At 43.6% G+C, this 19,471-nt stretch overlaps 1 protein-coding gene across 4 annotated transcripts in view; it reads right to left on the bottom strand.

The window, feature by feature from the left end:
* Window positions 1-286: 286 nt before the first annotated feature.
* The window catches only part of lrrc61 (leucine rich repeat containing 61), a 35,267-nt gene continuing 16,082 nt past the window's right edge, over window positions 287-19,471 (bottom strand). For 2 of the 4 annotated variants that reach the window (XM_047033202.1, XM_047033203.1), the window contains exons 6-10: window positions 12,116-12,201; window positions 8,574-8,639; window positions 8,401-8,469; window positions 754-873; window positions 287-630 (exon numbers count right to left, since the gene is read on the bottom strand). In XM_047033202.1, the coding sequence (XP_046889158.1) occupies window positions 524-630; window positions 754-873; window positions 8,401-8,469; window positions 8,574-8,639; window positions 12,116-12,201 (448 nt within the window). In that variant the 3' untranslated portion in view covers window positions 287-523. The remainder of the gene's footprint in view (window positions 631-753; window positions 874-8,400; window positions 8,470-8,573; window positions 8,640-12,115; window positions 12,202-19,471) is intronic. The other 2 variants (XM_047033205.1, XM_047033204.1) reach the window with 2 other exon arrangements.

Raw genomic sequence — 19,471 nt, 5'->3', positions numbered from 1 at the left:
TAACAAGAAGAATAAGTGATGGAAGTAATGCATTACATTAATTATTATCATTAGTAGGCAGGCTATTCTTTTTTTCTGGAGAGAGCAACAGCCCTTCAAAATTCCTGTGCACGTCCCTGTGAAAAGGAATGTAAAAATGCTAAACCAAAAACCCAATCATATATAAGTAGCATAGCTATCAGCAGCACAAATGTAAAATGTCTGTTTCTGGTGTTCATGAAAACACCTTTTCACACCAATAGGTGTTATTAACATGAATCAATAAGAGACCAAAGATGGATCCTAATTCCTGCTGGACAAGATTTATAGTTGTCTCAATGTCTCATAATGCTTGAACACTTGGCATGTGAGGATGCTGGTACTGGTGCTGGATCAAGCATTTGGATATAAACACAAACAATAAAAAGGTACATTAAGCAATGACATTTTCATGTCAGAGAAGTGACAAAATCCATGAAATACATTAAAAAAATTAACAACTACGACAAACATAAAATCCTCTAATTTGGCCAAATAGCTCATTTTAAACAGCATACTGCTTTGACTGGTTCTTGAGGCTTAAAGATCTCTCAGTTTGCGAGATAATATGTGCAGCTCTGTTGTTCAGGAGTCTGCATTCGTGAAGAACATCTGTGAAAAGTACAAATTATACAATGGTCAGAATTAAAATGAAGACCCCAAGTTATACTTTAGCCCTATCATGAGGTTGTGTAATAAGTCTCATAAATAAGTAAGGAAAGCCTGACTTCTTACCATTAAACTGTTTGTAGGCTTCTTCAATAATTGCATTGTTTGATCTCTTTATTTCCCAGAAGCCATCCTCCACCCATGGCTCTGATAGTTCTGGTAGTTGTCCATTCTTGAATAATCCAGCTGAGCATTGGGTGGAAATAAGATGTCAAACAATGTTCTACTATATTAAAGAACACACCATAGTTAAGCATTTCTCTAATAATGCCAGGAATATGTGTGTGTTGTTTGGATAAGCATTTTGACATTTCCCAAAAATAATTTGCGCCAGATCTTTTTCAACAATGTTCAGGTCACACCATATGCTTCATTAGCGTGTCCACTAGGAGGCTGTATCGGAGGCTGTATGATAACTTCAAAATCCTGTAAAGTAAATTCCATGTTTTGCTTCTAAGTACATTATATACGTTTGAAATAAGTTCCTGGAAGCATGTGCAAAGCGCTAAAACGTTTTCGCACTGAAATGTGGAGTTAGACCGAAGAGCATTTTCTCTTCCTTTTTTAGATCAGGTTTTAATGGGCGGAGCCAAAAAACTCCCCATCTACGTCATTCCACCCCATCTACGTCAGATCACTGAATGGCTCCTCCTGCTGTAGCCTACTCATCAGCTATCTAGCATCAGGATGAGTACCTCCATCCGCAACTGCATTTTCCCTGGATGCAAGAACTCCAGCCGCGTTGCAACAGTATTTCATGATAAGGAAAGGACAAATATGTGGATAGATTTTGTGAAGTGCCACGCTCATGAAAAGCTTAGTATAAACTCCAACAGCCGCCTTTGCACTGACCATTTCATGGCGGATAGTTTTAACACGGGCCAGAGACAAACTGGGTTGACGGAGACATGTCTTCTCTTGCGGCGCAGAGCCGTACCGAGCATCGCCCTCCTGGCCGTTCACCCTCCGGTCGCACTGGACCATCCACCGCCGCCAGCAGTTCATCACTCAGTTCTGTGTGCTTGTTATAATTATACTAGATCACTTTTCCAGAGGTATCTCTGCTATGAGTTAGTGCAAACCGCGAACTTGATATTAGGCTACTCGGTGTAGAATAATGGTATTTTGGTGAAATGGTAGCTAATGTGCTAGAAGTAGGCTAGTACCGCTCTGTTTACCTGCGAGACGGAGGAAGAAGAAAAGAGGCCGAAGTGCTGGAGTTCTTGTTCGAACTCGGAAACGGTGCTTCAAACCTGGTTTTCCAACCATCTTACTTGCTACTGTTCAGTCCATTGACAACCAAATGGATGAACTTAACGTTCGTGTCAAATTCCAACGGGACATCAGGAACTGCTGTGTACTGGCATTCGTCGAGACCTGGCTCTCTGCGGAGATCTCCGACACGGCGGTTACACCGTTGGGATTCACCATATACCGCCAGGACAATACAGCTGCACCCAGAGGCAGCCTTCATTGTTGTTGGTGATTTCAACAGAGCCAACATGAAGAAAGTCCTGCCCAAGTACTACCAGCACATAGACTTCTTCACACGTGGAGACCAGATACTTGACCATTGATATACAACATTCAAGGGCAGTTACCCTCCCCCGCCCTGCTTTTGGGAAGGCTGATCACACCTCCATTCTTCTCCTTCCTGCATATGAACAAAAGCTTAAAAAAGCTTCCTCCAGGACTGCTTTGACACCACTGACTGGCTGATGTTCAAGGAGGCAGGAGATGGGGACATTAACGAATACACAGACACTGTTTCCAGCTACATCGAACACTGCATTGATGACGTTGTCCCCAAGAAGGTTGTCCGGTCTTTCCCAAATCAGAAGCCCTGGGTTGATGCCGCGGTCCGGGCCAAGCTGAGAGCCTGCACTGTCGCCTTTAACTCTGGGGACCCTGATGAGTACAGGAAGGCCAGATACGACCTTCTGAAGGCCATCAAAGCAGCGAAAAGGGCTTACAGGACCAAGGTGGAGTCCAGCTACCATGGCTCTGACCCCAGGCGCATGTGGAGAGGACTTAAAGCCATTACTGACTACAAACGGAGAGGCTCCAGTGATACCCAGTCCTCTGTCCTACTGCCAGACAAGCTGAATTCCTTCTACGCTCGTTTTGAGAGGGACAGTGACCCCCCTGCAGTGGAGTTATCTGAAGGCCAAGCCAGTGGTGTGCCTACCTTAACTGTAGCCGAGGTGAGGCTGTGCTTTAAGAAGATCAACCCCCGCTAAGCACCTGGCCCAGACGGCATATCGGGTAGGGCCCTCAGGGGCTGCGCTGGCCAGCTGGCAGGGGTCTTCAGTAATATCTTCAACCTCTCCCTTAACCTGTCTGTACTCCCCACCTGCTTCAAGAGGACCACCATTATCCCTGTGCCCAAGAAAACCAAGGTCATAAGTTTGAACGACTATCGCCCGATAGCACTGACCTCTGTCATCATGAAGTACTTTGAGCGGCTAGTCAAATCATTCATCTGCTCCTCGCTGCCCCCCACCCTGGACCCTATGCAGTTTGCATACTGGTCCAACAGGTCTACAGACAATGCCATTGCTCTGACTATGCACACCGCTCTCTCCCACCTGGACAAAGGGAATACGTATGTGAGGATGCTGTTCATTGACTACAGCTCAGCACTCAACACCATCATCCCCTCCAGACTGGTCTCCAAGCTTGTGGACCTGGGACTAAGCACCTCCCTCTGCAAGTGGATCTTCCACTTCCTGACGGGGAGGCCACAGGTGGTGAGAATCGGTGACCGAACCTCATCCGTACTGACCACCAACACAGGCACTCCCAGGGCTGTGTGCTTAGCCCTCTCGTGTTCTCCTTGTTCACTCACGACTGTGCGGCAACGCACAGCTCCAACCTCCTTAAGTTTGCTGAAGACACAACCATCGTGGGCCTAATCTCTGACAGTGACAAGTCAGCCAACAGAGAGGAGGTTGACACCCTGACATCATGGTGCCAGGACAATAACCTGTCTCTCGACATCAGCAAGACCAAGGAGATGATTGTGGACTATAGGAGGCGGCAGGAGGAAGAGCATGCACCCCTACAAATCAACGGATCCGAAATGGAGGTCAGTTGCTTCAAGTTCCTCGGGGTGAACATCAGCTATGATCTCATCTGGTCTGTTCACACAGACAAGGTGGTCAAAGCGGCCCGTAAACGCCTCTTCTTCCTGAGGAGAACTCCTGAGGAGTTTGGCATGGACTCAGTCATCCTCACTAACTGTTACAGATACACTATAGAGAGCATTCTGACCGGTTGCATCACAGTGTGGTATGGGAGCTGCACAGAGAGGGACCGCAAGGCCCTAGTGTGGTCCGTTCTGCTGAGTTCATCATCGGCAGGAAGCTCCCAGCCCCACAGGACACCTACTACACACGTTGCATCAGGAAAGCTGGAAGGATTCTAAGAGACTGTTACCACCCATACTTCAGTCGCTTTACCCCATTGCCTTCTGGCAGGGGTTACCGCAGTATTCGGTCACGCACACTGGACAAGAGTTTCTATCCAAGGGCCATCAGGCTTCTGAATGGACGTTGATTCACTTCATACTAGTCACTTTACACACTGTCACTTCAGCTACTGGTTGCACTATAAGTAACTTTGCACTACTGTATTTCACTGTACTTCACCATCAGGCTCCTGAATGGACATTGACATGGTCATTGATTCACTTTTTACTAGCTACTTACACACTGTCACTTTCAGCTCTGGTTGCACTATCAGTAATATTGCACTATTATACTTCACTGTACTTCACTTAGTTTAGAATAGGTTTATAGGGTTAGCAATAGGTTATTATGTGTATTTAGGGGTTAGTATATTGTATTTTTATATTTAATGGTATATATAGGAGGTTTACTTATTTAAGCTTAGCATACATGTAATTTATGTTCTGTGTAGTTATATGTTAGGTCATGCCAGGTGCTTACGTTGTCTTGTCTTAAGAATTTCAGTGCCCAATCTGACCTTGTGTTGTTCTGTGCCTGAACATGAACAAAGTTAGACTGGTCCAGGTTAACACAGCTACCCAGATTTGTAAATGCAGTCAGGTATTCATCTTTCTCAGAAGCAACAGAAAATGCCTTTCTTTTGCCTTTGCCATAAATGTCAATGAAACGCCTGTAGCAAGTGGAGTGAAACCCAGTGTCTTCAGGAACATTGTCAAACTCAACTTCTTGACAATGTTTGGATGTTTCCGCTATTTTCTGATTCTCACTCTGCAAGCCAAGCCACCTTTTGGCACCGTTTCTGATCTCCCACCGTTTGCAGGTAAAATACTTTTTCTTTCTTTATGGACGTGAGATGTATATAGTATTGTTTAAAATCCTTACCACGTAGTTTTGAAGGTTTGGCCTTAATTTCCTCGTTTTCACTACTTGATATTGACGAGATTGATTGAGATAACATCTTTGACTTTTTAAATGTTGTTAAAAAAAGCAGCAATTTTATTGGTGTAGCAGTAAGCACGTGATGATTTCCTCATCACTCATGATCAAAATATAATTACGCGATGAAAGAACTAGTGCTGACTAAACACTAATAAAAAATTAACTGCAGGATTCCACATGGAGAACTTTTTTTCTTTTGCTCAAAACCAATAGGTGTTTTTATCAAAGGAATGTAGTGCCCCATATATGGGAACGGGATTAAACGAAAAACTGACTCACCTTACAGCCTATAAACCCCGATTGTTCAATTTATGGCTCGGCCCTTGGTGGGGGATGGGCTGGCTTTGGCCATTACACTGCCAGGCTGAAAATGGGTCCCACTCCGGCCCAAGCGGCCCTGATAGCATATAATATATAGAATTGCGCAGCTGCCCCTGTCAATGATCTAGCACCCCCTTAGCACCTGCATTAAAAATTCTCTGGCTCCGCCTAGGCCTGTCGCGATTGTCAATATATTGACTTATCGCACGGTATATGGAAATGAGCGCAATAATTTTTGGTGCTGCGATATATTGCAACTGATAATTTTTCAAATTAAAAATAACGATTACATTATGTTTTACATAAGAACGAATGTCACCAACATTTTAGTCAATCCCGCTGCCTCAGTCCTCTTGTCTGCTTTCTGTGTCGAAAGCGTAGACGGGACTAGCGTCTCCACACACAGAGCGGACACCGACAGGTGGAAAGAAGGCGTGAACTCACTGTGTTATAAAGTGTTCTGTTTATTGACATCTACAGTCAGCTAGTTAGGAAGAACAAGTAAAAATTGACTTGGTTTCAAAGCCGCAATCTTCAGCTCCGGTGTGGGATCATTTTGTCTTTAAGCTGAATGAGATGAGGATAAACTCGCTATATAGCCAACGAGATGCAGCCAATTAACACGGTCGAAAAACCAGCATTTACAAATATGCTGCAAACTTTTGACAAACACAGGGCTGCCAACTCTCACGCATAGGCCGTTTCACTTTTATATCTCAAGCTGAAAAGACAACGCCAACCAAGTAGCCGTGTTAATGATTTAAACAATTAAGGGATGATGGAGTGAAGTGACATAGAAGCGCAAACAGCTGTGAAAACTCGCCTTGGGGGGGGGGGGGGGGGGGGGGGGGGGGGATCCAGGGAGTAATCAGTGGCATAAAATGGACTGAAAATTACAATTGACGTGTGTGCAATAATATCGTTTATCAAAATTAATTTTGGTGCAATATATCGCACAAGAAAAAGTCGTTACAGTACAGGATCTTTCAGTGAATTTTAGTTTGTTACTAATGCGATTAACAAAGGCATTCACAATTAAATGAAACTAAGCGCTTGATGCTCCGGAGTTTGTAGTAAGGAAACTAGGGAAATTCTGATTAGTTATTTAGAAGCAAATTTGCTTTTACAACTGATATGGCCAGGTTAGTGCTGACTGCTGGCATAACATTGAATCCAGTGTTTCCGCTATGTTGATTTTTCCGTGGCGGCTCGCCACAGCTACATTTCTGCCGCCACAGTATCAGAAATAGGGCTGAACCAAATTTTTGGCCGTCTATCAACAGTGACTGTTCGGACAGACCTGCACCCACTGCAAAAAAAAATCCTAGCGGAAACACTGGAATCAGCTTCTGGATGAAATTCTGGCTAGCTAACCAAGCAACTATATAAAGTGGATATAGTTTAAGTACAGATCAGTGAATTTAGTTACATAAACTAATGAGTTCACGGATGTCAAAACTGCCTGTATATTGCAAATGCAGGCAGCCCTGCATATTTCCACATCTATAATTCCATGCATGTGTCCCACAGGGCTACGTCCTTGGACCCCTCCTCTTCTATCTGTACACCACCTCACTTGGAACAATCATCACCTCCCATGCCTTCTCCTACCACTACGACGCTGACGACACGCAGCTGTACCTATCGTTCCCCCCGACTGATCCGGGGATCTCAGATAGGATTGAGGCCTGCCTCACAGACATCTCCGCCTGGATGACCGAGCACCACCTCCAGCTGAACCTCGCCAAAACAGAACTTCTCATCATCCCGGCTAAACCCTCCATCTCCCACGATCTGTTAATCACCCAGGGATCTGCGACGGTGACCCCTTCATCCTCTGCCAGGAACCTTGGGGTTACCAAGCTCTCCCTCCAGGCCCACATTGCTGCAGTCTCCCGGTCGTGTAGATTCACCCTCTACAACATCCGGTAGATCAGGAGATACCTGTCAGAGCACTTCACCCAGCTGCTAGTCCAAGCACTGGTCCTCTCCAAGTTGGACTACTGCAACTCCCTGGTCTCCCAGCATGCGCAACCCGCCCTCTTCAGAGGATTCAGAACGCAGCGGCCCGCCTGGTCTACAATCTACCCAGACGCTCCCATGCTGCCCCGCTCCTCATCTCTCTCCACTGGCTACCCATAAAAGCCCGTATCAGATTCAAGACCCTGGTACTGACCTTCCGAGCAGTGAACGGGACTGCACCCGACTACATCAAGTCTCTCCTGCAGCCTTACACCCCCCACCCGTCACCTACGGTCTTCTTCAGACAACCGCCTGGTGGTCCCACCGCTCAAGACTGCCCGATCCCAACACAAGCTCTTCACCTGCCTGGACCCGCAATGGTGGAACCAGCTCCCCACCTCCATCAGGGACACTGACTGTCTCCCCACCTTCAAGAAAAGGCTCAAGACGCACTTGTTCCAGGACTACAAAGGCACTTAGGAATGCTTGATTGGACCTGATGTTAGTTTCCTCCAGGATCACAATGACTCTTATTGAGTGACTTGTTGCTCTTGTAGGTTAGTTATAACAAACTCTTGAACTTGCTGTGAATTTTTTTACTGTTGATTGTTATTCTACAGTTATAGTCTTGCACTTTTTGGGGTTCATGTTGTTTTAATTTGTAACTTGTATAACTGCATGCTCTTATGGGTCTTCCCTTTAAACTTTAGTTTAGTTAAAAAAAATGTATGCTTCATGTTTTGGCTGCTTGCAATGTTTGGGACTACCTCGTTGTTATGATCAATGACCTATGCTCTTTTGTAAAGCTCTCTCTTTGAAGTCGCTTTGGATAAAAGCGTCGGCTAAATGCATAAATGTAAATTCCAGGAATCTGTGTGCCACCAATTTTATCACAGGCACTATACATTATCTATAGTTCAAGTAATCTGTATTTGACTGACATCTTAAATCACCGACTGCATCATGGGCACTGTGCACGTCCGTATACATTTGTCAGTATTGGTAGGCTCACTAGATTTACCTTTGATTGTATCATCAATGTCTTTACATAACTGATACAAATCACTCCCACGTCCAACCACTCTTTCACCTGAAATAACAAATAAAATCATGTCAATATATCATCTGATAGGAAGATTATGCATATGTTGCATGCAATAAACATGCACCATAAACTATTCATTTTAATCTCACCATCCAGTACTTTGATGTTTGGGAACATCTCCAGGAGACTGCTTCTATATGATGTGTTTTTGCAAACTAAAAAAAGAAAATCACAATTTAATCTTACCGGTCAACAGTCTTTAAATTAATCATATGTATCTCTCTAATAATGCCAGAGAAATCTGTGTGTGTATGCATGTAATTTTATTTATTTATGGGATTTTAGGGCAGTGAGTTTCCCACTCAGTTCTGAAGTACTGGTGGAGCTTGCTGATGATGAACAGGTGACAGTGATTAGAACTCGGGAGAGTGTGAGCACTGTAGTGGAATGACTGGGGAACCTGGTATGGGTGTGGCAGTATCAGAGGCTGTATGATAACTTCAGTGAATTTTGTTTCATTAATAAACTAATGCGATTAACAAGGCAATCGCAATTAAATGAAAATAACCGCATAATGCACCGGAGTTCGTGGTAAGGAAAATAGGGACATTTTGTTTTGTTACGCTTTTAAAACTCATACGGCCAGGTTAGTGCTGACTGCTGGCACAACATTGAATCAGCTGCTTTCCAAGGGGTTTCACCACGGATTAAATGCTGGCTAGCTAACAAAACTAGAATATAAAGTGGATACTTTCAGTAGATAAGTTAATGTTACAAAAATGGATTTGTTTACTGATGTTACAATTAGTCATTTAGCAGACGCTCTTATCCAGAGTTAGAACTACCTTCACATTGCAAATGTGCACAAACTCTTAACACCAAATCAACTACGACATTATAATCACCAGCTGCACCATGGACATTGGTGCTATTCCTACTAGGGCTGCAACTAACGATGATTTTTATAATCGATTAATCGGATCAAAATTGGGCTCAACCATTGTTCTCTCTCATATATATTTATTGGGTGTGATTTGCGTTCGGCAAGGGCACAACCTTTGTTTTCTCACATATATATTATTATTGTTCTTTTCCCACCCCTTAGCATCCATCAATATTTGGACTACATAGAAAACGCCGGTGTCAAAAGTTAATTCTTGGTAGCGATTGAGTTGCTTGTATTTATTTTTACGTTCTATTGCATGGTTACCAGTTTTTGTGGCAAAAAGTGAAGCTAACGGTGGCTGACTTGATGGCCACTAACGTCACAACAACACGCGTTTTAAGTAAGTTTAGCAGCACGTTAACTTCTGGGAGATAGCTAGGCTAACTATAGCTTTATTACTAGGCAGCTGCAGAAACGCCACAAGCAAAGAGGCCAGGGTAATAACTATTTACTCCTTTTACTTTGTGATATGAAACACAATTGTGAAGTGTAATATACAATATAAGCTGATATAAGGAAGTACATCTACTTTTGGAAACAGTAGTGTACTATTTCACTGAAGCATTAGCATCATGACATTAGCCTTGGTTGCCCGCGCAACACATACTACCGCGCCCTATGATGCATCTGTTTTCAATTGTTAAAATAAACAATAAACATTTTCGTTATAGCATTTATTATGACATTAGATTAGAAGTAAACGATTTGTTGGTTAAATTATCATGACCTGTGGTTTCAAACCAGTGTAGGTCACTGCAACGCTGTAGCCTACACGAGACTCTATTACAGTAGCTAACAAAAACATCTCCACAGCAATTTAGGAAGACAGAACATGTTCGGCACTCCTTACTTAAATCAAGTCTTTCAATAGGTGAAACTATCTTACTACTAACCTGAACTTCATTGCCACAGTCTAAACTTTGTCCGTCTGTCATGAAAATAAAACATTTCTGCCTAAACCATACAACGGAACGGAACCAACGCAATCGCTACCAAGATGAACACAGCAGTAGTCTAGTACTGTACTGTAGTACAATTTACCGGGGCAGCTTCTCCACACAGGGATACATCGCATTTTGCATTGTTAATGACAATTATCGCTACCAGTGAACTTTTTATGAATGAGCGATTTTCCACTAAATACATGTCAAGCTTATTCACGTTTTTACGGGCATATTTTCAGTTAGCAGATGGTACTGTTTGAATTGTGATTCCATCTGAGATAGCTACTTCCGGTAACGTTGTTGTTGGAATCATCTTCAAAGGTTTTTTTTTTATTAATGAATGAATGCAATATGAGTAGGCTAAATGCCTGAAAATAGCCAGAGAAGGGAAAAACTTAAAAGGACGTTTAAGTCATAGAGATTAGGTTAATTTTTACAACGGTCTGCCAAATGTATTCATTTTGATTCAGCTAAAGGCTGCTGATCACCATTCCTTTGTGCAGGGTAAATGAGAAGACAACTGTTTCATTCTACTCTTCACTCTTAGTATTTTGAGTTGTAAATGAGCAGCAAAAAAATATATTTGAAATCAATGTCATCTTTATAAATAACAAGTATGCATTTTTTTTTTTTATATACTGAAATATCAGTTGTACAAATGTCATTAAACAACGGACCCCTCTGTAACCGACGCAAGCAAGCACATCCATTTCCCCCCAGAAATTATACCCTCTCAAGTTATTATTTTCCCAACCCTAAGGATCCCTCAATATTTGGACTACATAGACAACGTCGGTGTCATAATGTTCGTCTTGGTCCTGATTGCGTTGCTTGTGTAGGGATTTAGGTTCCGTTGCACGGTTTAGGCTGAAGTTTTAGTTGCGAAAAGTGCCTTGTGTGGCAGAAGGGACGTCACAACGTCAGCACACGTTAGCAACGACGCATAAATATGCTGTTCTAGTAAGACAGGCAGCTACATCACCGAGCCATCAGCATTAGTATCGTAGCTAAAAGTCTAAGAAAGTTCAGCGTCATGGAGCTAAATACTTATTTAGCACTAGCGTTGCTACCGGCATATACCGACAGCTGGCAGCTGTGTTCCATTTTCCTAGATTCAGACCTACCCCCAGTAAATTGTAGAGCTAGCTAGTTTAACTACTACACTTCTGTTTTGTAGGAATCGCAGCAGCTAACCAGGCAAAGGGCATACTAAAATACAGGATCACACCCCACAATTTCCCCAGAAATGGTTCCCTCTCTAGTTTAGTGTGAAATGCTCCCACACCTTGGATGACTTAGGTGGTACTGATATATCTGCCTTCGGCATGTGTTTCAGGACAACGTTACGGGTCTCTCCGATGGTCTTTCCTCTAACTCCGCTCTGCTCATACTTTTTGTGTCAAATCATGAGAAATTGCTTTTGTGACGTGCATAAGTGACTAGAATAGATGATGTGGAGGTTGAACAAGTACTTCAGAGATGACAGATAATTTCAATTGTGATCTGAGAAATATAAGTACCAAAGCCACTGAGAAGAACTGTCATCACCAGCTGCATCACAGGCACTGCCCTATCTATATATAATTCCAGAAATATGAGTGTCATCGCTCATCATTGCTGGCACTGTGCCCTATCTATAATTCCAGGAATCTGTGTGTGTATGCCACCAATGTTTTGAAGGGCACTGTGCACTATCTATAGTTCAAGTAATCTGTATTTGTGTTCCACTAACATCTTAATCACCAACTGCATCACCGGCACCGTGCACTAGTCAAATAAAATGAAAGATTTAGGTAATCACCTGGGTTCGAGAAATTGTAAGTGTTATCTTTCAGTCGTATGTTTTCCAGCTTTCTTAAAGACTGAAGGCAGTGGAGGTTCTCAATACTGCGGATAAAAAACATATCAAAAATAGAAACAAATACTCCAACATATGTATGAATTGTCATATTGATAATCCTAGTGTTGTCACAAAATACAGTACTCCGGTACTCAAGTAATTCAGTACTCAAACAAACAAAACAAACTGTACGATAACAGAATTTCTGAAGCACTGGGTTGCAGAGTCGGACGCTGACAAGCACAGTGTTGCCTCAAAGAAATCTTACCAGAAGTTGCTAGTGGCTTTAAGAGAAGTTGGTAAAAGTCGCTAGATTTGTCGCTAGATTTTTGACACTAGGAAAGGCAAAAAGTACTTCAATCTAGAGGCAAAGTCAAATTGGCAACACTGGACAAGCAGCTAATGCTTCCATAGTCCAGGCAAAGTAACTCATTTTGGAGCCAAAAACAGAACTAATTGTAAAATATTTTTTTGCAGCATAGATCATTTGTAAGAGCTGTCCAGAACCACATAATAAAAGTCCTAAAAAATCCTAGTTGAGGCATTGTTAAATTCTCATCAATCCGAGATGTGTGCCAATAAGGCAGGGGTGGGGAACGTCCAGACATCATTTGGTCCGACCCGCCATGGCACTGCAGGAACCATATTATTTAGGTGCATTATTCGTTGGCATTTAGGTGCATTATTCGTTGGCAGCAGCACTATTTTATTATGTGGAAGAGGACTGTGGAGGCGCGCAGCGTTGCGTACCAATGTACGGTGGAATTCCTTTTTAGCAAATCAAACCCAGAATACGTTGTTGGTTTGGCCTAAGCCCGAATGTTTACAACGTCTGGCTCCGTGCCTGATTAACACTCGGATTGATAAGCATTCTCAAAAATGGTAGTAATATACAAAATTATACGATCCATTTCCGTAATTATGATACCGCCCAGAAATGTTAACTGCACCACCAGTCAAAGCAGGCTGCATCCGTGCCAGCTAACATCGCAAAGTTAGGCAGTTCGAGCCATCACATTAGGGGTAAGTTAATTAAATGTCTGACCAAATATAGCAGGCACATTTTTAAGGGTTAGTGCGTGTCCACCGCAGCGACGCGATGCGAGCGACAAAATGTTTTCCATTCATTTTCTATTGAGCCAGGCGAATCGCTTGCGTGGTGCATTGTGGGTAGCGACGCGATCGAGATGCAAATGCAAATGAGGAGCGATTTTCGCTAGCAATGGCCAATCGGAGTGTTTTCTTGTTTCTCGTAACGTAGCAACCATGGTAAACATTTCTAGCTTTCAAGATTTCAAGGTGGAGGAGAAACTAATAGTTTGTGCAGCTGCTTACCCAGTCCTGTATGATACATAGCTGTATTCGTACAGAGGTGTTAATACAAAAAAACGATGCATGGCGCAAGATTGACGAAGTTATTGGTGCTATCACTTTCCAATGCAATTTAGTCACATTACGTAACTTCGTTCTGTGGTAACTAGCTAGCTAGCCCAGCTGGAACTCCTTATCGTATCGACAGATTAGCAGAGACTGAGGAATATAATAAAACATTTTTTACACATGTCACCGTGTATGTCTATTAAACAGTTGTATTTTGTACCACAATAAACATTCACATAGTAAAAGTATACATACAAAGTAACTTTTTTTGTATTACAAGTTTCTTTTGAAATTAATTTGAATATGCACATGAGCTCCACACGTATTGAATATGTCCTAATTTGCATAGGCAGAAACATCATTCATATGTATGACAAATACATTGGCCCAATCTTCATCCAATCATCCTATTGCCAGCGCTGACCAGCTGGCAGGGGTCATCAGTGACATCTTCAACCTATCCTTTCACCTGTCTCTACTCCCCACCTGCTTCAAGAGGACCACCATTATCCCTGTGCCCAAGAAAACCAAGGTCACATGTTTGAACGACTATCACCCGATAGCACTGACCTCTATCATCATGAAGTGCTTCGAGCGGCTAGTCAAATCATTCATCAGCTTCTCGCTGCCCCCCACCCTGGACCCTATGCAGTTTGCATACCGGTCCAACAGGTCTACAGACGATGCCATCGCTCTGACTATGCACACCGCTCTCTCCTACCTGGACAAAAGGAATACGTATGTGAGGATGCTGTTCATTGACTACAGCTCAGCATTCAACACCATCATCCCCTCCAGACTGGTCTCCAAGCTTGTGGACCTGGGACTAAGCACCTCCCTCTGCAAGTGGATCTTCCACTTCCTGACGGGGAGGCCACAGGTGGTGAGAATCGGTGATCGAACCTCATCCGTACTGATCACAAACACAGGCACCCCCCAGGGCTGTGCTCAGCCCTATCTTGTTCTCCTTGTTCACTCACGACTGTGCGGCAATGCACAGCTCCAACCTCCTTGTTAAGTTTGCTGACGACAACCATCGTGGGTCTCATCTCTGACAGTGACAAGTCAGCCTACAGAGAGGAGGTTGACACCCTGACATCATGGTGCCAGGACAATAACTTCTCAACATTAGCGAGACCAAGGAGATGAGTGTGGACTATAGGAGGTGGCAGGAGGAGGAGCATGCACCCCTACTCATCAACGGATCTAAAGTGGAGAAGGTCAGCTGCTTCAAGTTCCTCGGGGTGAACATCAGCAACGACCTCACCTGGTCCGTTCTCACGGACAAGGTGGTCAAAGCGGCCCGTAAGCGCCTCTTCTTCCTGAGGAGACTGAAGAACTTTGGCATGGACTCAGTCATCCTTACTAACTTTTACAGATGCACTATAGAGAGCATTCTGACTGGTTGCATTACAGTGTGGTATGGGAGCTGCACAGACAGGGACCGCAAGGCCCTACGAAGTGTGGTCCGTTCTGCTGAGTTCATCATCGGCAGGAAGCTCGAAGCCCTACAGGACACCTACCACACACGTTGCCTCAGGAAAGCTGGCAGGATTCTGAGAAACTGTTACCACCCATCCTTTAGTCTCTTTACCCTTCTGGCAGAGGTTACCGCAGCATCCGGTCGCGCACACGCAGACTGGACAACAATTTCTACCCAAGGGCCATCAGGCTTCTGAATGGACACTGATATGGACATTGATTTACTGCACACTAGTCACTTATACACTGTCACCTTCAGTTACTATTTGCACTATCAGTAACATTGCACTACTGTACCTTGCCACCAGGCTCCTATATGGTCATTGACTTATTCACTGATCTGCAATTTTTGCACGATTGTACTGTACTCCACCTAGGTTAGAATAGGATATTGAGTTGTAATAGGTTTTATGTGCATTTAGGTTTAGTAAAGTGTATTATTTATTGGGTGCAGGGCTGGCAACTTTTTCAAAACCTCGGCGTGAGATTTGATAGCTTCACCCTTAATTTTGATATTAAGTTTTTAACATGTAATTTAAATGAGAGCTCCTCATCAATAATGAAACCCAGGTCAGGCATGAAAACGGGTCAGGGGTGAAAAAGGTGAGAAGGATATTACCCCTCTAAGGGAGGTCTCCCCCATAAGAACATTTTAATATTCCATATTTTAAAGCACCAATCTGATGTAGTTTTTTGAAACTTTTTTGCCAACCTGGGGAGAGCTGGAGAAACGTAACTTAAGCCATGAGTCAAAAATGATTATGGCCTCCTTACTCCTGTTATGCAAGCCATTTCATGCCAGCCTGTCACTGGGTCTAACATTTACAGTATATGAAGCAAAATGTGGTAAGGGCACCATTAATGGCTTAATGCATAACCCCCACAAGAGATGGTGGATATGCTGTAACTTAACTTGTCTACTCTTCCATCATGATTGACTGCCAATACAAGTACCAGCGTACTTTGAAGTCAAAATGCGTATCCGCAACACAAATTGCGTACAGGTTGGCAGGTCTGCTTCTTGATTGAATGGCAGGGACGGACTGGGAGTAAAAATACGCCCTGGATTTTGATCCAGACCGGCCCTTCCATCATGATTGACTGCCAATACAAGTACCAGCGTACTTTGAATTCAAAATGTGTATCCGCTACACAAATTGCGTACAGGTTGGCAGGTCTGCTTCTTGATAGAACGGCAGGGACGGACTGGGAGTAAAAATACGCCCTGGATTTTGATCCAGACCGGCCCACCATAACCGGTCCCGTATACCCCACCACAGCGAGCGCCCTGCTAATGCATGCAAATTCTGTGCCTGATGTGATGCTAGTTAGGGACTTCCACGCTTAAAGGTCAAATGACATTCACTTTAGGAGGTCATTTAACATTAATATGAGTTCCCCTAGCCTGCCTTTGGTCCCCCAGTGGCTAGAATTTTCGATAGGCGTAAACCAAGCCCTGGGTGTTCTTCTCCGCCTTTGAGAAAATGAAGGCTCAATTGCTCTGTTTGCTCTCAAAATCTCCTCCTTGTGACGTTGTAAGGAGCAAGGTTACCTGTCCTCTCTCTGCTTTGCCCGCCCAAATCATCTGGCCCCCCCCTGAGACACTGAGCTACCACCGTGCAAGGGCGAGTGCGATATCATTTTTTCCTGGAGAGACATCATGGCGAGCAAACGAACGAAGCATAACAGTTGCTCAGTGCTTGGATATACAAATGCAAACAGAAGTCTTTTTTTAATTCCTTCATCCGACCCTCTGCACAACCAACATTTTATTTTTCGCTGGAAATGCGCCGACACAAAGTTAACTTGAACCAATACAAAGGTGGCCTTGCTGACCGTCTGAAATTAAATTCTGGATCAGTACTCCTTGGTCCAGCTACAAACCTCGGACAAGTAAGTCAACTAACGCTATATGTAGGACTGGGCGATATGGGTAAAAAATTATCGATATAGATATTTATATTTACATTCGATAACGATGATTAAACGATAGACCACAGATCTGTAGTAGTAGCTAAATAAGCCTCCTCCTCAACTTTTTCCCTACACTTGGCATAAAGTTTTGGCAGAGCGGTGTGAGAGAAATGTTTGCGGCCAGGGAGCACATACCTGGGGTCAAGTAAATTAAGCTTTTTAAAACCTTGCTTTTTATCAATAGCCTACCTATCAATACCTCGGCGCAAACTAACACTTTTTGCATGTTCCAATGAGTGATTTAGCTTCAGGTGGTAAAAAAGGTTTCTTATATATTAGTATCATAATTCGACCAATATGCTGTTCTTATTGGTCCAGAGACGTTATAAGAAATCCGCAAAACCGTTTGCGGACCAAGAAGACCATTTGCAGTTTGTCGTAATACCAGACTTGGTAGCCACCTGTTTGTTTACGACACCAATTTGCACCGAACATTGCTCTGCTCCTTGTTGGATTTCAGAAAGCCAAACAATTTCCAAATAACTGAAGATGACGACCCTTTTTATCAATAATTTCTTCATTGGAAGTTGCTCCCTCGCCATGGCTATCGCTGCCACTGTTTTCTGCAGTAAGACTAATTTTCCGCGGTTAACATTAGCTACTCCACTCGAGCTGCTCAGTATATTTTAATGAGCGTAGGCCAGTTTCCCAACCGGGGTGCCGCGGCACCCTGGGGTGCTGTCTGGTGAGAGCAGGGGTGCTTCGTAAAAGTCCTTCAACCAGTAGCGGACTGGCCATCAGGAGCACCGGGAGTATTCCCGGTGGGCCTAGACACTTTGGGGCAGGAGGGCCACTTGCCTTATATATTTTTTAACTACTAATAAATTGTCGGCAGAAGATTGAGCGACACGGTTGGCCGGCCCCACTTTCTCCAAGGCCGGTTGGTCTATTCCAAATGAACGTCAGTGCAGCCCTTGCCCTGCCCCCCCTTTGTCTCGCTCACACATGACAGTGACACTGAGATCGAAAGCTAGTTAGTAGAGACTATATAACGATCGAAAACCAGGGGGCTGAAAAAAAGAAACAAAAAGACAATCTTTACTAGACAACGTTTTACCAATTCAAAAATGGCTGTTTATTTTCCATAAAGCTCAAAAAACTATTTTACGCTCAAGTAAAGGCCCAAAAAAATTGTGGGTGCGCCATGCGCCCTCGCATGAACTGTGAAACTCCATAACTTGCATTACATCAAACACAGAATGTGTTTTTAACTAGAGAGGCATTGGTAGCAAAGACGCTTCCGAAAGAACCGGGATGTAGGCTACTGGACAGAGCAGCAGATAAGTTAATTTCATCAAGGCATGCCCACTGAAAAGCCGTCTATTTTCGATTTTATGCAAGGAAATGGGAGCGGAACATCAGAGCTTGTTATTACATACGGCTGTTCGATGGCTATCATGCGTCAATGTTTTGGCACAAAGTCTTTGGCCAAAAAGTTTAGTAATTCAGTAGAGGATGTAGCTCCAGAACCAGATCTCACACCCAGGGCCGCGTTTGTGCAATGGGCAGGAGGGGCTGCTGCCCCGGGCCCCGGCCAGTCGGCAACGACACGTGACGGCACGGCACAAAAACAAAAACTACAACTAAAAAATATTATTTTTTTATGCATTTACCCACCCGTAGTGAAGTCCACGTTCTCTTAGCGTCACGTGTCGTTGCCGGTATCAAAGCATGCAAGACAACAATGGCTTTGCATGAAGGTGGTGTCAAACGAGTTTGACCTGCTTCGCCAAATTGACTTCAACAATTTGATTTGTGACTTTGCCTTCAAAAAAAGTAGACGAATGGACTTAAACTAGTCCCACACTGATTATCTAGCCCAGTGGTTCTCAACCCTGTCCTCACACCCACACACCTGATTCAAACAAAAGGATCGTTATCTAGCTCTGTAGAAGCCTGGTAACGAACATGAATTTGAATCAGGTGTGTTGGAGCAGGGAAACATCTAAAACATGCAGGACAGGGGGTCCCTGAGGACAGGGTTGAGAACCACTGATCTAGCCTATGTTCTTTTCAGTAGAAGGCCACAGCCTGATAATTAAATTGTTCAATCGAGTTGTTTATAAATATGTGTTCGCTGGGCTGTGTGTGTGCACGCTAGAATGCATGTTCCAATGTATTTGACATCGTGGCTGGCTAGGGATGCATGTTCCAATGTATTACAATCAGTGGCGATTTCTTTAAGACTGCAAGAGAAGCTCAGCTTCCCCTGCCATATTTTTTTTTAATGGTCAAATATTTACTATTGTGTAAACATTTTAAATGCGGTAGAACACGTTCATATCGAAGACAAATTCTTTCTGAATCAGCTACATATATTAGCAGGTCGACTGACTGATTTCCTTCTCATACATTCCCGTAGCGTCACAGTGCATTTCCCTGTTGAAGCTCAGCTTCCATGGACTTCAATAGGGCTGCTTTGAACACTTTTTTTCAGTGCTTCAAAACTATACAGTCATTGGATGAATGCTCAGATTATGT

The sequence above is a fragment of the Hypomesus transpacificus genome, chromosome 14 (genome assembly GCF_021917145.1).
Source record: "Hypomesus transpacificus isolate Combined female chromosome 14, fHypTra1, whole genome shotgun sequence".
In the NCBI taxonomy this organism is placed as follows: Eukaryota; Metazoa; Chordata; class Actinopteri; order Osmeriformes; family Osmeridae; genus Hypomesus; species Hypomesus transpacificus.
The sequence above is the reverse complement of the archived record's forward strand: the minus strand, read 5'-3'. Positions and strand labels throughout refer to the sequence as shown.